This window comes from Oryctolagus cuniculus, chromosome 13 (genome assembly GCF_964237555.1).
Source record: "Oryctolagus cuniculus chromosome 13, mOryCun1.1, whole genome shotgun sequence".
Classification (NCBI taxonomy): Eukaryota; Metazoa; Chordata; class Mammalia; order Lagomorpha; family Leporidae; genus Oryctolagus; species Oryctolagus cuniculus.
In genome coordinates, this window is record NC_091444.1 from 69,327,409 (window position 1) to 69,346,796 (window position 19,388).

At 49.2% G+C, this 19,388-nt stretch overlaps 1 protein-coding gene and 1 long non-coding RNA gene across 12 annotated transcripts in view; one reads left to right on the forward strand and one right to left on the reverse strand.

Annotated features, from left to right (window-relative positions):
• Window positions 1-1,033: 1,033 nt before the first annotated feature.
• Window positions 1,034-2,494, reverse strand: LOC108178169 (uncharacterized). Its single transcript, XR_011381566.1, has 3 exons — window positions 2,369-2,494; window positions 1,355-1,454; window positions 1,034-1,158 (listed from the first exon to the last, which is right to left on the reverse strand). It is a non-coding gene; the product is annotated as an uncharacterized lncRNA (long non-coding RNA).
• Window positions 2,495-3,663: 1,169 nt separating this feature from the next.
• The window catches only part of SEPHS1 (selenophosphate synthetase 1), a 30,352-nt gene continuing 14,627 nt past the window's right edge, over window positions 3,664-19,388 (forward strand). The window contains exons 1-6 of one of the 11 annotated variants that reach the window (XM_070055670.1): window positions 4,473-4,530; window positions 7,246-7,520; window positions 11,795-11,981; window positions 14,759-15,017; window positions 16,980-17,087; window positions 18,195-18,349. In XM_070055670.1, coding sequence (XP_069911771.1) covers window positions 14,865-15,017; window positions 16,980-17,087; window positions 18,195-18,349 — 416 coding nt within the window. In that variant the 5' untranslated portion in view covers window positions 4,473-4,530; window positions 7,246-7,520; window positions 11,795-11,981; window positions 14,759-14,864. Of the gene's footprint in view, window positions 3,949-4,392; window positions 4,531-5,181; window positions 5,371-5,875; window positions 7,521-11,794; window positions 11,982-14,758; window positions 15,018-16,979; window positions 17,088-18,194; window positions 18,350-19,388 lie in introns of those variants that run through there. The other 10 variants (XM_070055667.1, XM_070055665.1, XM_051821523.2 and 7 more) reach the window with 10 other exon arrangements.

The following is a 19,388-nucleotide window of genomic DNA, read 5'->3' on the forward strand; positions in this document are numbered from 1 at the left end:
AGTCTTTCACCCACTGATTCCTCCCCCAGATGCCTGCAACAGCCAGGGTTGGTCTGGGACCAAAGCCAGGAACCTGGAACTCAATCTGAGTCTCTCAAGTGGGTGGTTGGGACACAACTAGTTGAGCCGGTACCTGTTGCCCCCTAAGGTACTCATTAGCAGGAAGCTGGAATCAGGAACAGAGCCAGCGCTTGAACCCAGGCATTCCAATATGAGATGCGGGTATCCTAAATGGCACTTTAACCACTGTGCCAAATGCCAGCCCACCCACACCACAACCCTATTTTAAACACAACTGATCAACAGGTTGAATTCCATCTACAACCTACATTTTTCCTATTGTAACATGAGACAGTCACTGGTTCCAGTGTTTGGGATACAGACATCCTGGGGTGAGGAAGCTGGGACCCACGCAGGGGCCAACGTGGGACAAAGGGCAGCTCTCATGAGACACGGAGTCTGGTGGCCAGAGGCATGGAGTGGCCAGGGTGGGAGAGTTACAGGGTTTACTCAGAAGATAGCCTTTTCCTCCTCCTTAAGGAGAGACTGCCTTTGATGGCCGCGACGTGTGGAACAGCCTTTAGGGAGAAGAGATAGCAATACGCTCAAGGGGTTTGGAGCTGCATAGAAAATCCAGTTGGTACTGGAGCTTAGACATCCACAAGGGCCGTCTCAGGTTCTGAGTTCTCCCTGGTTCACGGAAGGGAGGGAGAACAGGATGAGCAGCAGGACCTAAGGCTGGACATCTGGAGGTGGACGTGGCCAAAGGCGACAGGGGGAAGGGGAGCAGGAGATGAGGCTGCAGAACTAGGCATGGCATTCAGGTGGGAGGAAAGGGATCACTTTGGAAGTGGGTGGCCTTTACAAAGTTCAAGTGCAGGTGTCAGCAAGAAAGGAGAAGATGTAGGATAGGAGACACGGCGTGGGCATGGAGGATTTCCAGGGCTGCGAACGTTCACAGTACAGCCACGAGAAAGGGCAGCTGACGTGCAGCGAAGGAAAGGTCGTTAGATCAGAGTGTCCGCTGCTTACCAGGTGTCAGTCACAACAATGCGTGTCCCCATCCCATGCCAAGAGGCCAGGGGCCGCCTGCGAATGGCCATGACTCCAACAGCATAAGGAAGCAATGGATGATGGGAGAGCTGGACAGCTTGAGCGCTGGACGAGAAAGGCAGGCAGACAGGAAACTCATATCAGCAAGACTGCTTTGGGACTAGCCAAACGCGAGGCACGGGGAACAGGCAGCCACTCGAGCCTCTGGGTTTCAGACGACGCAGAATTCTTAGGGCAGTGTTCCTCGAATCATCAGAACCACCCAGGGAGCCCACGTAAACAGATTCCCCACCACACGTACCTCGGACCTGCTGGATTCATTTCCAGTGGCCACTGTGGAAAAGTACCACCAACTGGCTGGCTTAAAACGACAGACGCATATCCCCTCCCAGCGCTGGATGCTGGAAGTTCAAGATCAAGGCATCAGTGGTGCTGCACTGCATTGAAGTCTCCAAGAAACAACCCTTCCCTGCCTCTTCTCAGCTTCTGTTTGCTGGTGGTCTTTGGTGGGCCCTGGCACCCGGCAGCCGCAGTGCTGCCGTCTCCATCTTGGTTTTCACATGGCTGTCTTCCCAGTGTCTGTCTCCGAACCTCTCTTTCGTACACAGACACCAGCTACTTCATTTTAATTTCCTTATATCCACAAAGACCCGGTGTTAGCTTTTTGTTATCACAACTAGCACACCCGAGGAAGGTTTATTTTGACCCATGGTTTTGGGGGTTTGCAGTCCAAGATCAGGTGGCTCTATGGTCTGGCCTCTGCGGAGGGCAGTGGATGTGGAGGGAGGGTGACACGGTGGCGAGCCAGGAAGCAGAGACAGGGACCATGCTCATCCGTGTGGTCTCCCCTCCTGAAGCCATCCTGACTCAAGCACAAGGTTCTCCCTGTCTCCCAGTACAATCCAATCACTTCCCAAAGGCCCCAGCTTCCGACACAACTGGATCAAGTTGGATCCTTAATCCAGTAATATAAAATTCTGGGGATCAGGCCCTTAACACATGAACCTTTGGGGGACACTCACACTACTGCCCAAACCATAAAGGGTCCCATTTCCAAATGAGGCCACATACACAGGACAGATGCTAAGATTTCCACACAGGTTTTGGGGGGTGGGCAGACACAAGTTATACGTGCTAGAGGTAACCTTTCAAGGGTGGCTGATCTTTTCAATAGGTCTCAAGCAGCAATGGAACCCAGGAGAACCCTAACTCAGATTGAGCCATCAGAACCTGAGAACCAGGGCAGGTGGCTCCCTGGAGTGGGGAGGATGCAGGCTGCCAGGTGACAGAGAGGAAACAGAGAGGCAAGCAGTACCTGTGGGAGGGGCTTGTGTGACAAAGGGATGAAGGGTCTGCTGGATGACCTGAGCCCAAGAGTGTATATGCTGGCTCCAGATCTGTCAACGCATCTGTGGGTTGGTCAACACGGTCTCCACCTGGGTGGTTTTGGAGGTCCAGCCAGGGCAACTGGGCAAGGAGGAGCTCCATCGAAGGGTCTCTGGGCGCCCCAGCCTTTTGATTTCATTCTGCAGAGCTTTGTCCAAGCTCTCCTCTACTTTTTCCCTGCAGCCTCTCTTCTTCGGGCTATCTCAATTCCCTTTTGCAACAACTCTCTGGCAAGCCAGGAACTGAACCTTTCCAAACACAAACTCAGCCCCTAAACGTGTTTCACTTTCCAGTAATTCTGGCATCGTCAGTGGCAGCTCTGTCCACTCAGTCCTCCCAAACTAGAAGTCTTGGAGCCAGGAAGGAATCTTTTTCTGCTGCTTCCTCTCCTTTGCAAAGCCCAGCAAATCCTCTGCTGCACTCCCCCTGCTTTCAGTAGGACTCCTCTTAATTACGAATGGGTCCCTGTAGAAGTCAGAGCATCTTCCAATATTGTCACCAGCAAAGCAAGCAACTTACAAAAAAAAAAAAAAAAAAAATCTGGAGGCAGCATTGGCCTCTACTGCTTCCCCTTCCCCGCCCATCAAAATCTTTTTTTTTCTATTATTAAATATTTTTTTGGGGGGGGGGGGAGCGCTTAAGCTCTTCCTCCCTCCCTAACTCACATGGTCCAAAAGGCAAAATCAATTTCTGAAAGAGAAGATCGAAGGCCTGGCTCCTCTTTCCCTGACGTCCTGCAGTGTGGCTTGTCAACCGCAGGGCCACGCTGGTCTTAACGCATTGCAAGCTGATTGCGGGAGGGGGGGTGGTGAGGAGAAAGGACACAAAGGCAGGAGGCGCCTGGCATCAAGGTGGCATCCCTTTGCACCCGCATCTTGTTTCAAATCCAGGGTGGGAACTGGCAAATAGAAATTTTTTTTGAGAATAGGGCATCCGCAGAGCCTTCAAACCTGATGCGCCCCCATAATGCCTGGCTGGGTTACCCTTTTATGTAAAAGGTCCCTATGTCCATCCCCAAAGAATTTGGAAAATGCCAGCACATTCCAGAAAAGTTTGTCGATGTTCCTCCACACCAATCAGTTGCCTGAAACATGCCGTCTGAAGGCATTTTTTGCGTTAGTTCCCTCAACAACTCAGGAGAAAGACGACACCCCGAGAAGTTCTCCCCGGCCCCAGCCTTGGTCAATTCAAGCACGCACGGCCCGGGGGCTGCCATGTTTACTCGGACACGTGAGGGACAAACAATGTAACGGGGAAAGCTGTGGATTTTTCTCGAGACTTCCTACCAAGCCCAGGCAACGTTCGAGGAACTCCGCGCGACATTCGCGTATTTCACGAAGGCGCCAAGGAACCCGCGGGCCACGCGGAACAATGGGAGGGCGAGGGCGTGGGAGTCCGCGTGGACCGAGCGTCCAGGGCTTTCTGGTTCGCCTCCTAGGCTCCGGACTGCAGGCCGTGCCCACAGGCATTGTCTCCCCGCGCGCTCCGACCGCGGCGCTCGCGGAGCAGGTACCGCGCATCCCGCGGCCGCAGCCCCGCCAGGTTGCGTGCGGGGGGCGGAAAAAACCTTCCCGGCGCTTCCGGCGGGTCGGGAAAAAGTCGGTGGCCCGGGCGCCAAAGGCTGCTGCCAGGGCCACTCGCAACTTTTGAAATCAATCCTTCTTTTTGCATCATGCAGCGGATGCCACCGCTCCTCGGGCTTGCAACCCCCCACCCCTCCCCCGAGACCAATCATTGCCGCGCTCCGGCCTGCACAGCGCCCCCGCCCCCGCCCCCTTCCCGGGCCGCACGCAGCCACCGAGCCGCTCCGGCCGCGGCCCGCCGCCTCTTAAAGGGAGGTAGCCGGCCTTAAAGGACCCTCGCGCGCCCCGCGGGCGGCAGCGCGGCGGCCCGCTCTCCCGCAGGGCCGCGCCGAGCCAGGCCGAGCCCCCGCGGCGCCCAGGCGCGGGCCCGGCCTCCCGCCGCCGCCGCGGCCGCCGGGAGCGGCATTTTTATTCAGGCGACGCTTAAGGGAGCCCGGCCGCGCCCGGTGCATTGTGGGAGCGGCCGCGGCCCGTTTTCGGGAGGAGGCGGAGGGCGCAAAGCGAGCCGGTAAGCGGCGGGCCTGGCGAGGGGGGGCGAGGCACCAGGCTTAAAGGGGAATATCGGTCCGCAGGCCCGCGGCGGCCGTTGCAAATCCCCCTCCGGGCCGCCCGGGACCGCCGGGGAGCCGCGCACCGCCGGCCCTTGCAGCCCTGCCTGGAGAGGGGGCAGAGCCACGGCTTGGTGGGGCCGCTTTAAAACAGAAGCACCGCCCGCGCCGCCGCCGCCGCTGCGGCTGCCGCCGCCGCCGCGGCCGCGCGGGGCCGGGGAAGGAGGGAGGGAGGGAGAGAGGGCGGGGAGGAGTGGAGGGGGAGGGCGGCGGCGGCCACGCAGGGGTTAATTTTTTCGCCCGCCGACATTTTTGTGTGGCGGCGGCGGCGGAGGCCTGCGCGCGCGCGCGCGGCGGGAGAACCCTCCCGGTGCCCCGGGAGCGGCGCGCGCGGCGCCTCCGGGTCCTCCCCGCCCCCACCTCCCCCTCCCCGTCCCGCGCGCCCCCCAGGTCCCCGCGGCGGCGGCGGCGGGACCGAGGCGCCCCGGCGGGTGGGCCGCGCGCGCTTCCCGCGCGTCTTGGCCGCCGCCGCCGCCGCCGCCGCGGGGTGGCCCGAGCGGGCACGGCATGGCCCGTCCCGTGGCGCCGCGCTGCCTCCGCCCGGCGGCCAGCCCGCGGCGCGGCACAAAGAGCGCGGCCCGGGCCCGCTGTGCCTTTAAAGGCGGCAGCCTGAGACTTAAGGTGTCCCCGAGTGCTGTCCTCCCCGTCGGGGCCCCCCGGCGAAGCGGGCTTCATGGAGCGGGCCGGGCCCCTGAGCCCACCCTGCCGCGCACTTCCGGGGCTCGGGGGCTTGGGGGTAGGTAGGTATGGGGCTGGGGCTGCCCGCTGCCGGCTGGGCTCGGCCGCCGCCCGGCGCGCGCTGGCTTAGGAGATGGGAGAGGTGCCCCGGACGGAAAGGGTTAAACCCAGCTTTAAATATTCATGTCATTGTTTTAAAGGTGTAAACAGGCGGCTTCCAGGTTCTTGGGGACCGGCTGTTGTGATGCTGATGTACCCGCTTGCAGGAATCCCAGTTTCCCATGGCACCCCCTCCCCCTCCCGCTTCCCTCCCAAAATGTCAGGATTTATTATTATTAATTTTAAGGTGAAGTCTTGGGTGATGTGTGTTTCTCGTGCTGTTTGGAATTTCTAGACTTCTTGAGCGCCTTCAGGATGATGTAAGGTGTTTAAAAACTTGTTTTTTTCTCTCCGTCTTCAAAGTCTGGGAAAATAGAAATTTAAAGCGAAGTTAGTCCTTAGGCTCCTCCTCACCTTTGGAGGGAAGGAGAAGGATTGGAAGTAGGAAAATCTCCTGTGAGTTGTTTTTTTTTTTTTTTTCCTGGTAGGGGTGAGTGAGTGGCGGTGGATGGAGTCTGCTGGGTTTTGTTCCAGGGCTTTCCAAAGTGCTGTTAGGACTGTCAGATGGCTTCAGAATGCCCGTGTCTCCTGGGCAGATTGGTTTCTTGGAGTGGTGGTTGGAGGGTTTGCTCTTGGTACAGTTGTCGGTGTCCCACTGAAGTTGTTGCTCATCCGAAGCGTGTTTTGGTAAGGACAGTTTGGATCACTGCCCACACTAGGGCTTTGTGAGATTTGTTGTAAATGAGCGATGTGTTTCCCAGGGGATGGGAAACTCTATAAATGGGAATTATGTTCTTAATCATAAACTTTATAGGGGAAATTGACACTCAAACTTGCATGTCTGTAATTCTATGCCCAATAAAGTTAGCAATCTAGAGATCTGGGAGCACATATGCGGTTTTGTTTTTTTTGTTTTTGTTTTTGTTTTTGTTTTTGCTTTAGCCCCAAAGGCTTCCAACTTAGCAGGGCTTGTTTCAGATACTAACATGGTACCTAATGCCATAAACACTAGTAATTTAGTATGGTTTCTTTATTGTTTGTGTTCTTGCACTGAAGTGATGGTGAGCAGTGGCTTATTTTGTCAGTGATGTGTGTACTAGTTGGGCGGGATGTTTGCTTTCTAGGAAATAGCCCTGCCTTATAACTCAGAGAAGTCTCCCAGTGCTCTCTTAAACTTGAACGTGACTTTGTTAAACAGCCATTCTGTTCAAGTTGTGTGCTTTGGGGAGGCCTTACTGGTTCTGGATTGTACTGTATACTTGTCGTTTGGAAGGGACAGTATGCTTTTCTAGAGAATTAGGATTTAGCATTGTGAGGAATTTCATCAAGTGCATTTGCATGAATGTCCTTTTTCTGCCAAGTGCTTTTTGGGCTTTTTCTCTCTCTCTGCGAGAGAGCAAAAGATAGCAAAGGTTTTTCATGGAAAGGTGCATCAGCCAGGGTACTTTCTAAACCACGTGCTTGCAGGTTGACAGATGAAGTGATCTTATAACTTACATGAAGTTCGGGGTGGCGTCGTCGCGTGAGCCTGCAGGCACACACTTCCCAGTTTGGAGGCGGTCTTCCCTGCTGGCCCTGGTGGCCACAGTTACAAGCACTGTGCAGATGTCAGGTCTTTGCCCATAATTGTCCATGATGCTGGAGTCCCGTTCAGATGTGATTTCTCTGGCTTGCGCATCTCGGTGGTGAGCGGGGTATTGTGGTCCCACATGTTTCCCCTCTTTGTCCTGAGTCCCGATGATTTCATTTCTTGTCCTTGGCATCCATTCACTTGATTCAAGGCACACATGCTGGTCTGAGTTCTTTTAACATTGTCTTTGTGTTTTGGTGATACCTAGGTGGATCTGTAAGAAAGAACCCAGCCCACCAGGAGAGAGGGAGGGGAGGGGTTGAACTGTGAGGAGTGTGGGCCCAAGAACCATGTCTACGCGGGAGTCCTTTAACCCGGAAAGTTATGAGTTGGACAAGAGCTTCCGGCTAACGAGATTCACGGAACTGAAGGGCACAGGCTGCAAAGTGCCCCAAGATGTCCTTCAGAAGTTGCTGGAGTCCTTACAAGAGAACCACTTCCAAGAAGATGAGCAGTTTCTGGGAGCTGTGATGCCAAGACTTGGTACGTAAACCGTTGTGTCTTTGATAAAGTGCAGTCCGGTGCAGGAGTCAGAAACCAGACTTCTCCTGTGTTGCTTCCCCCCCCCCCCTTTTTTTTTCTGTCATAAGAATGCAAAGAGCAATGCAGTGGTAACTGGATTATGTCCTTATAACTTATTTGAAAGAAGTACTTGAAGAGCATCCAGGTCTTACCTAACTTTTAAAGCTGTGAGGTATGCAGCTGAGACAATTATGTTACAGTAAAAACATTATTTAAGCTTAAATCGAATTTTCTGGTTCGCTGAGGACTAGACTGAAACTCCTGCCTCTCCCTGAAATAATCCCTGCAGTTATTCTCTTGGAAAGCGATGCTTTCACATCTTGGGCGATACTTGGGTCAGGGAGGAGTAGTGCGGGCATGACTTGAAGAGCTGGGCTTGGGGCCTGCATGCAGGGCTGTTCTTTATAGAAAGGGAGAGGACTGGGTGACTGTTCCTGTCCCCAGCACGGAGCTGAGGGCAGAGTTTTTTCTTTACTGACTTCCTGATGTCATTAGTAGTAACTCTTTTCCCAAAGACAGAGCTCGGGGATTGAAGTCGGGCTCTTGGCCCACTGTTTATTAGTGTTATTGTGTAGTGCATTAAGTGCATGGGGCAAGCGTACTGTCACTTCGCCCTAGTGGAGCGTGTCCTGGGGAGTTGGGTCTTCTGTAGCTGCCGGGTGACTGGATCAGCTTTCTTACCATCAGGTTTTCATTTCATTTATTTTTGCCTTTTTTGTTGGAAAGCCCAGGTTACTTCTTTCTTCCTCCGTATGTAAAACAGATAAAAAGCAGAGCTTCTGTCTTCCAGATGAGGTCTAGGCTGTGGAGAAATACCACATGAAGGAGGGAGTTGGCTTCTGTGGCGGCTTCCTTGTCAGGAAATGAGCATATGCAGGTGCTCCTTGGTATCCTTGAGGCACAAATGCATACACGCACACACACACACACACACACACATACACCCCGGCCCGGGATACACACATACACACCCCGGCCTGGGATACACACACACACACACACACACACACACCCCGGCCTTCAGTACACACACACACACACATACACCCCGGCCCAGGATACACACACACACATATACCCCGGCCCGGGAGGTACACATACACACCCTGGCCCGGGATACATACACACACACATATACACCCCGGCCCGGGATACACACACACACACACACACACACACCCCGGCCTTCAATACACACACACACACACACACTCCGGCCCGGGATACACACACACACACACACACACATACACATACACCCCAGCCCGGGATACACACACACACATACACACCCTGGCCTGGGATACACACACATACACACCCTGGCCCGGGATACACACACACCCCGGCCCAGGATACACACATACACACACACACACACACACACCCCGGCCCAGGATACACACACACCACACACACACACACCCCGGCCCAGGATACACACATACCACACACATACACCCCGGCCTGGGATGTACACATACACACATACACACCCTGGCCTGGGATACACACACACACACCACACACACACACCCTGGCCCAGGATGCACACATACATGCACTGGCCTGGGGTGCACGCACGCATGCACACACATACACACACACACACATATACACGCCTGGCCTGGGATACCAGAATCTGAGGATGCCCAAATTCCCTATGAAAATAGCATAGTGTATTTGCATATAACCTACATATGTCTTCCTGTACGCTTAAAATCATCCCTAGATTACTTAAAATACCTAATGCTATGTAAGTAGGTGTTATACTGCTTTGCTTAGGGACTACTGAGAAGGAGAAAAATCTGTGCGTGTTTGGTACAGGCATAGCTTTTCTTCTGAATATGCCTGATGCTCCATTGTTTGAATCCTCAGATGAGAAACCTGAAGATGCAGAGGGTTGACTGTATGAAGGAAGCTCTTGGGTAACTCAAGGAGAAGGAGCTACTAATGGTCAAAAACCCATAACTTAAACCTGCTAAAGCAATGGTTCCTGTTTAGAACACCCCCTGTCGGTCTTGGGGAGCACTTGGGCCTGTTGCACACTCCTAAGCATCTTGAAGGGGTTTAGAAGTCAGGGTTTCCAGTGGCCTGGAGGCTCAAGAACGTACCCATTGCAGATGTGGTTGAACATGACCTGGAGCCACATCTTCAGCTTCCTCTGTGACTTGCCACCTACTTTGACCTTAGCTCCTCTCAGTGGCAAAGGGGACAGCCATGTGATAGCAAGAAAGGAGGTAGGGAGAAGCAGATAGAACACTAAACCCTTGAATAGTCCGGCCTCATCAGCTCTGGAGAAGTGAATCAAACCGATTTTCCCAGAACAATGAACAGTGCACATCGCCCCCCATTTGGCATTCCTGGCATTCCCAAGGCAGACAAACCCCAGGTGACAAGCAAAGCAAAGCATTGGGATGCAGAAGTGGTTATCTTGACCACTAAAACTTTGCCTTGGAAGCAGATTTGGATGCACACCCTGCCACTGTCACTTAATAGTCAAAAAGGTTAACTTTGTGCTGATTTTTTAGCCCTCCTGAGCCACGGTTTCCTAATCTGGGAAACAGGGTAGTAGGAGCCAGCTTGCATGGTGGCACAGGCATTCCATATCAGGGCTCTGCTTCTGACCCAGCTCCCTGCTAATGTACCTGAAAAAGCAGCAGAGGATGGCCCAAGTATTTGACACCTACCCATGTGGGAGACATGGGTGGAGTTCTGGGCTTGTGGCTTCAGTCTGTCCCAGCCCTGGCTGTTGTGGCTATCTGGCAAGTGAACCAAGGGATGGAAGATCTCACTCGCTCCCTCCCTCCCTCCCTCCCTCCCTCCCTCCCTCCTTCCTTCCCTCCTTCCCTCTTTCTCATTCTGCCTTTCCAATTAATTAATATTTTAATATTTTTTTAAAACCAGCATAATAGTACTTAGTATTTGGAATTGGTCTGACTACCAGAAATGTTTTATGTATGTGGACCATGTATATCTGTACCAACATATGTAATACATATATACCAGGGGTCTTCAAAAACTTCATGGAAAGCACATTACAAAAAACTGCATGGATTTAAAAAATTTTTTGTATCAAAATAAGCTATCTTTAAATTCCATTTTTCCCATGAACTTTTTGACATACCTTCCTGTGTGTGTGTGTGTGTGTGTGTGTATGCACACATGTATGAATGTTTATCTACTTTAAATCTTTTTTGGGTTCTAAGATGGAGTTAATTGAAGGGTGAGCCCATCTTTTGAAGTACACATGCTTGCTAGATGTATCCCAACTAAAGAAATGGTGGTATGTCTTAGAAACTGGTACAACTGTTGATTGGTACTTAAGAGCTTTCAAATATTGATGGCTGATGATGATGGTGATAAACTGTCTTGGGCTGTTTTTCTTTATTGATTTTATTTGAGAGACAGAGAGACTGACCTTCCATTTGCAGGTTCAATCCCTAAATTTAAGTCTGGGAGCCAGGAAGGAAATCCAGGTCTCCCATGTGGGTGCCAGGGACCCAACCACTTAAGCCATCACCTGCTGCCTCCCTGGGACTGCATCAGCAGAAAGTTGGAATCCGGTGTGGACCTGGGACTTGAGCCTGGGCTCCCTGATAATGTGATACAGGCTTCCTAAGCAGTGCCTTAACCACTGTGCCAAATGTGTACCCCAGGTTATTTTTTCTGGTTGGAGGGTTTAATTTCCTGTTGCCTACTGATAAATTAAACTGTTTGATGTGTATTTAAGACTTGCCCCACCTGTGGGATCTTCTTTCCTGCTTGCCTTCTATCTGGACTGTCCCTCTTTCTTTATTTTGAGACTCTGATGTTCAAGGCCCGTGGTCCATCTCAGGCTCAACCTCTCTCTCTTCCTTCCTTGAAACTTGAGTTTATTTCTAAACCAGTCACTATAACCAGTGCTGTCCAAAAAAATATGATGCAAGGCATGTGTAATGTTATATATTCTGGAAATCACATTTAAAATAAAAGAATCAGATGAAGTTAATCCTAATATAGTTTATTTAACCCAATATACAAAATTTTTTTTAGTACTTACAAGGGCACTTTTAAAAGTCTGAAAAAATGGACTTATTTATTTTGGTGCAAAAATTTTTGAAATCTATGCAAATAGTTTTTTCATAATATACATTTTCCATGAATTTTTTGAAGTTCCTTTTTGTAAGACATTATGAAATGTTGGCTTTTTTGGTACTAAGTATTCAAACCTGGTGTCTGTTTTATACTTACAGCACGTCTCAACTTGGAATAGCCACATTTCAAGAACTCAGTAACCCTCTGTGGCTAGTGGCTACCATGTTGGGTGACACCAGCCCCTCCCTCTAGTAGGTGGTGGTGTCACAGTTGTAAAGGAGAAAATGTGGAGAATAGCGGCTTTTCAGCCCAGGAAAATGCTTGAGACTCACCAATTATTTTGATGTAAGAACTTGCCAGGTATAGAAATAAAGTGTTTTACAAATCAAATATTTGATTCAAATTTAAGAAACATTTAGGGCCAACATTCAGCATCTGTGTGGGGTTTTTTTTGTTGTTCTGTTTTAAGGTAGTCCTATAGTTTAAATTGAAACTTGAAATAAAATGATACCAAAGTGAATAGTCATCTGCCCAGCGTAGCCAGCTGGAGTTGTCAAGTGGGAGACTCGGTGGGAGTTACATGTGGTTCTTGCCTGCTTTCATTTAGGAGCTGCAGAGCACTGCAGGTGGAACTTGTGGATGCGAGCAGCTGGCCTTTGAACTGAATTACTGCTCAGGTTCTTGTCTGACACAAATGAACACTGATCACTACCAAAGACTTCTGAGACTTGCTACTCTGAGATCAGATTCTCTGTTGCCAGCTGGATCTCTTGACAGTTTTGGATTTGCCATCTAGTTTAATTGAAACAAAAATGAAAACAAAAAACCACAAACTCGTCTTCACAGTCTATAGTGTTATTAAGCTTGGTTTTGTCTCTGCCTCAGTGGTAATGGACTAACACCCGGGCGGAGAAGAGGCGGAGAAGTGGCCTGTTGCCACCTTGGTGTGAGATGTTTGGTTCCTGGCAGTTTTGCTTGTGCAAAATACATAAGGTCGTTCTAGTGCGATTCCGACATGACTTATTCTTGTTTGATTTGGAATTCTAAATTTACAGGGTAGAATCCTCTTGTTCTTTTTGTACTTTCTCCTGCCTTTACTATTGCACAACCAAGTGGAAATACTTTGTTAAAGGGTGGAAGGGTGTCCTTGGGAGAGGCCATGGGGAGAGTTCTATCAGGCTTACGTGGTAGGAGCACCTTTGCAAATTTGTCTGCATTGCAGGTGATCTTTAAACAAATGTGGCCCACAGTAACTGCACTTATGACTTCAAAACTGATTTTATAAAAAAGAAACCCTAATTAGTCCATTGGTTGTCCATACCATCTAAATGCTCAAGCAGTTTTTAATAAATTGAAATGATTTTTGAGGCATGTTGAGAGCAATTTTCTTTTTAATAGACAGAAGGTAAGCTTCAGGCCAGTCCTTGTTCATACTATAAGTCAGTAAAGGTGGCATTTGTAAGCTTTTTACTAGGAAAATAATGTGGAGTTTTAAGATTTCCTCTTTAAAAATGCTTTTGAGAACCTATAAAACAATTAGATTACACAGATACCAGAGTGTTTATAAACGAAGGGTCTTCAGAAGGTCATGGAAAATGCATATTAAAGAAAAGCTGTACATTTCAAAACGTATACTAAAATGTACTTTTAATTTTTTTTAAAGATTTATTTGAAAGGCAGAGTTTTATATATATATAGAGAGAGAGGGAGAGAGGGAGTGAGAGATACAGAGAGATCTTCCATTTGCTGGTTCACTCCCCGAATGGCTGCAATAGCCCATGTTGGGCCAGGCCGAAGCCAGGAGCCAGGAGCTTCTCCCGGGTCACCCACATGGGTGCAGCAGCCCAAGGACTTGGGCCATCTTCCACGGCTTTCCCAGGCTTTAAACAGGGAGCTGGATCAGAAGTGAGGCAGCCGGATCTTGAACCTGTGCTCATACAGGATGCTGGTGTTGCAGGAGGTGGCTTAACCCCTAGTGCCACAATGCTGGCCCCTTAATTTAATTCCATTTTTAATAAACTGGGGTCCCTTGTTCATGCTTGATTGGAAATGATGAAATCTTGTTCTGGCTTTGCCCTTAATCAGCTTAATTTTTGATATGATAACATTTTCTATATGTAAAATATTTTTTTCTTTTTTTTAAAGATTTATTTATTTATTTGAAAGAGTTACACAGAGAGAAGAGAGGCAGAGAGAGAGACAGAGGTCCTCCATCCGATGGTTCACTCCTCAGATGACCGCAACAGCCGGAGCTGTGCCGATCTGAAGCCAGGAGCCAGGAGCTTCTCCCGGGTCTCCCACATGGGTGCAGGGGCCCAAGGACTTGGGCCATCTTCCCCTGCCTTCCCAGGCCACAGCAGAGAGCTGGACAGGAAGTGGAGCAGCTGGGTTTTGAACTGGCACTCATATGGGATGCCGGCACCTCAGGCCAGGGCGTTAACCCATTGCGCCACAGCGCCGGCCCCTATGTAAAATATTTTACAGATTTTCTGGTGAGAAAATGCAATAGTATCTAAAGATACACTCAAAGCTTTTAACCACATTAAAGCCTGTATATACTGTTGTCATATTTAAAGGAATTCCCTATGGTGCCAAGTGATACAAAATGCAGTAAAATAATACAATAAAAGACAATACAGCATAAGATAAAATTTTTATTCAGGGTATCGTTAGGTTTAAAAATCATCATATTGGGGCAGATGTTTGGCCTAATAGTTAGAACACCCACATCCCATATCAGAGTATCCTGGTTTGAAACCTGGCTCCAGCTCCTGACCCAGGCTTCTTGTTGATGCAAACTGTGGGAGGCAGCAGTAATGGCTCAGGTGGATGGGTTCCTGCCACCCGTGGGGGAGACCTTGATTGCATTGTTGATTCTTGCTTTGGCCTGGCCCAGTTCTGGCCTTTGCAGGCGTTTGGAGGTGGAGGCGCAGTGAGGGGAGGGGGGTGCATGAGCCAGTGGATGGGAATTCACTCTGTTTCTCTGCCTCTTAAATAAATTAATAAAACTTTTGTTAAGTTTGTAATAGTAAGGAGTATTTTCTATTGAAGTGACTCTTGATGACTAACATTTTAATTCCTGTTTTCTATCCTAAGCTAGTTATGTTTCACATTTATTTCAGTTATACTTCTTGATAGGAAACACATGGCTTCATTGGCAGTGTGCAGTTTCCATAAGTGTCTTGCACAGAGCTCTTCCTGTTCACAGCACTGCCAGTGTAAGGGAAAATGGCTCTCCTGGTCTGTTTCTGGATGCTGACGACTTGCGTCTTCACAGGCATTGGAATGGATACTTGTGTCATTCCTTTGAGGCATGGTGGGCTCTCCTTGGTTCAGACCACGGATTACATTTACCCTATCGTAGACGACCCTTACATGATGGTAAGTTTGACCTGATTGTTTTTTGTAACTGGAACTCTTAACTCGTTTGGTATTCTATTGTGGCTGGGCTTGTACCTGCGTCTCTGGGTTTTTTCGCATTATGCTACCCCAGCCCTGCCCTGATTCCTACAGCGGCAGCAGTTTGGCCTGTTCCCTGCTCATACTTGGCGCTGTGCGTGATGCAAGATAGAGGGGGGGCAGATCTTTCTTCTGCCCTCGTCCCTGAGTGTGTATGTGTGTGTGTCAGAACACCTGTTGGTTTAGTGGAGTGTCTCTTGACTGACTTTTTTATTGTTTCCTTCCTTCTTTCCTGTATCTTTCTTTCTTTGAAATTACTAAATTCATGCCAGAGATAGTGCTGCGCTGGGTAATAGGAGTGACCCTAAATGATGCCTCCCCAAAATAAAGCAGCTGAGCATCTGTCTCATTGCCGTTAAGTTTCTTGAACATGAATTTGGATATTGCACTTCCTTCTGCCCATCTACTCATACACCTGCTCACCTCTGTGTTGTATGCTGCTGCGTGAGATGTATTTGGCTACTGAATTAAAGTTCCTAGCTACTGATTGTGCTATGCTTTAGATACATTTCCTGATTTTTCATTGCATGGTTGTAGCTAGGAACCCTTTAATGTGCCCAACCTTTAACCCTACCTCTATACCAGCTAAGAGGGGTCAGTGAAGGCATTGAGAGTGTCCTTTTTGTTGTAAAATACCAGATGTCCTTCCTGTGTGGCAAGGACCCTGGGCTCAAGCTGCACACCTGAGAGCTTTGGGCATGAGGTGGCTAAATGGGGGGAGGTTCTACTCTGCTGCTGGTGACAGATAAACAGGTTATTACAAGCCTGGATGCCCTCTGTATGTCTGTCTGTTCTCTAGCTGTGCTCCCGGAGACCGGACAGGTAAGTCACCCTGCAGCTGTCCCATCAGACCAGGCGGCATGGGTGGCTAGAACCAAAAGAACAAAATTCATTCTTCTTTTCTAGCATCTCTTACAAGCATTTGTGAGAAAAAGCAGCCAGAACTGGACCGGGCGGTAAACGGCTGCCGTCCTGCGCTGCATTCCCACTTGCACACCGCCTGTTGGCCTTGGAGATGGGGCCTGGTGATGCTGAAAGTGGGGCCACAGGAAGCTACTGAGCTGTACTGCCAGTCTGCCAGGACCCTAGCAGTTGGACAACCACTGCTAATGATAATACTGCTTTGGACTTTGATTCTCCTTACTTTTCAGACAAAATGATGTTAGACAATGGCAACTTACATATAAAAAATTTCCCATGGCAATAAAAAATGTTTATTGTCACAATTCTGTTGAATACTATTTTAAAGTTCTTAATAAAATGATACAGTTTATTGGGAAATACTTCTCTTCTTCTTTAGAAAACAGTCTAACTTCAGCCCTGGATTTTTTTTTTTTTTTTTTTTAATTTCTTCTGCTGCTGCTACTTTTTTTGTTGTTTGTTTTACTCTCAAGCAAGTTAATTTTCCTGTGTGTCTCTTACAGCCTCGAAAAAAGGCTACAAAACGTAAAGTATGTGTTTATAGACCAGATCCTCTGCAAGCAGTAGAGTCAACATTTTGTAGGCTCCGTGTAGCCTCAGCGGCTGGTCCCAGTTCCTGTAGGACAGCTGTTTGCAGATTTGCTCTGTCGCTTCCTTCCAGACCCTCCGTCCTCCCCATGCCTCTCTGCTGGGTGCTCTCTCCTCGCAGCTGCCTCCCCTGAACAAGTTTAGACCTCCTCATCCTCAGCATGGGGAAGCATGGAAACGTGTTGGGTGCTGCATAAGAAAGCAGAGGTGGTGACGGGAGTGCCGGAGGGCATGCGTGGTGGCCCTGGGGTGGAGCGGCAGTAACTGGCCAACACATGGCCCATCCCGCTACCCCAGCGGTCCTTGGCAGCTGCCCTGTGGGCTTAGACTGAACATCCCCAGTTGTCCTTTCTCACCTTTCCCCTCTCTTCCCAGGGCAGGATAGCATGTGCCAACGTCCTCAGTGACCTCTATGCCATGGGGGTCACAGAGTGTGACAACATGCTGATGCTCCTCGCAGTCAGCAATAAAATGACTGACAGGGTAAGTAGCAGGGCCCTCGGCCGCTCACTGGCTGGTGTTGGCGTGGGCACGTCCCTCGACTTGGGTACACTTGGTTTCCCATCTGGAGAGCGAGGAGCTCAGGCCATGTGGCTTCCAGTACTCCTGGTGGCTCGCCACTGTTTGATAATTACCAAAAAATTCAAATGAGAGTCTGGCCAATTCATCTTGTCATTCTTGCCACCAGCTCCTTTTACAGCTCTTAGGTAGACTGAGACCAAGACATTTATCTGTGCCTGTGTTAATAAAACTTAGGCCATGGTAAGAGTGCCTTAGTGCCAGTCTGTGAATTGGGCCTACCTTACAGACCCAGAACATAGGGCCCCGGAGGGCCAGGTACCCTTAGTGTCGCTGGCTGGGCTGTCACTGATGTAGACAGTCATGAGGACTGGGGCTGTCACATGTGTTCATGTGCTCACACTTCTGTGTCATCAACTGGCGGTGTCTGTGTCCCTGCTACCCTGCTCTACCTGTTCTTTGAATCAGAGCCCTGTTGCCATTTAGATTATTTTTGACAGGTGCTTAACTTTTGTCCAAAACATGCACAAGACAGTGACCTGCCTTGGAAAAATCTTAGTTTTCAGTGGGTTCCTTTCTGCCCTCGCCATGTGTGTTTTGATCCGTGGTTGTACGCGGTGGTCTCAGCGAGGGCTTGGCAGGTGTACGTTACCATCATAGCCCTCTGCCAGTCTGCACAGTCCTTGGTGAGCTGTAAGCCCACTCCAAGGCTGAGTGCCATGTGCACAGTAAGCTAGTCTTGGGGTTCAGAAGGACCATTAGGGCTGACTTTTAATGGTCATCGGACTTAAGGCCAGTCCGTCCTTGTGGACAGCTCACAGGATTTTCCTCTTTTCTGTTGTCTGGGTTTCATTTATGTTGTAACCTAGAACATCTTCCAGCTTTTGATAAACTGTGTAAAATATGGAGTATTCCCTAGCTTTTGTTTCATACACCCCGCCACCCTGTCTACAAACTTTCAGGACTTCCTTTAGGATTTTATAATTTTTTTATGACTAAAGTGTGGAACTGTATTTTCTGGGTTTTGAATAAAATTATTTGACTTTTCATTTATGTCCTTTTAAACCTTAGGAAAGGGATAAAGTGATGCCCCTAATTATACAGGGTTTCAAAGATGCAGCAGAGGAAGCAGGAACGTCAGTAACAGGTGGCCAAACAGTGTTAAACCCCTGGATCGTTTTGGGAGGAGTCGCTACAACTGTCTGCCAGCCCAATGAATTTATCATGTGAGTTGATTTTTGTTCCACGCTACCTGGCTGTTTCCCTCCCTTCTCCTCTCCCCCATCACCACACAGCGCACCGGTTTGTAGTGTCTGTTTTAGTAACCTTGGTGTATCTGCAGAGTTAGACGACCCCCACCAGCGTGGGTTTTAGAGCGTTTTCATCACCCCTGTGGGAAGCCCATCCCCTGAGCTGTCACTCCCCTACTCTTTCACTACCAGCCTGGCTTTGTGTTTAGTCTAATGTGTATACTTGTTTGAAATTCCATTTTATTGTTAAAAATGTTCGGTTTATTTGCCATGTCCATTTTTATGGGGTGCAGTGCAGTATTTCAGCATGGAAACATGGCATAAACCACTCAAGCCAGGCAGCCTGCCTTTCCATCTCCTTATCTCTATGTCTGGAGCCCACCGTCTCCTCTCTTCCGAGACATTACTGTGAATTACAGGCACCCCCTTGTGCCATGAAACAAGCTTCTGTTTGAACACTAGAACTTACCTCTGTCTCCTGCCCCACCTTCCCATCTTGTAGTTAAACTATTTTTTTTTCTTTTTTACTCCTCCACATGAGAGAGAACAAATGTTTTGTTGGTCTTTTGTGTCTGGCTTATTTCACTTAACATAATGATATCCAATTCCATCCGCTTTGCTGTGAAATGTCAGGATTTCGTTCTTTTTTGTGGTTGAATAATATTCCACTGTGTGCACACCACATTTTTTTATTCATTCCTTCATTGAAGGACATCCACATTGTTCCCATACGTTGGCTCATGTGAATAGGGCTGCAGTGAACACGGGAAGGCAGGTGTCTCTGTGGTATGCTGACTTTACTTCCTTTGGGTATACTCGCAGAAGTGGTATAGCTGGACTTTGGTAGCTTTATAGTTTTTAGAGGAACATTCATATTGTTTTCCATTAAAGTTGAGTTAATTTTCATTCCCATCAATAGTATGGAAGATGCTCTTTCTCCAATCCTTGCCAGCGAGCCTTTGGTATTTTTCTCTTTCATAATAGCTATTCTAACAGGGTGAGGTGATATCTCCTA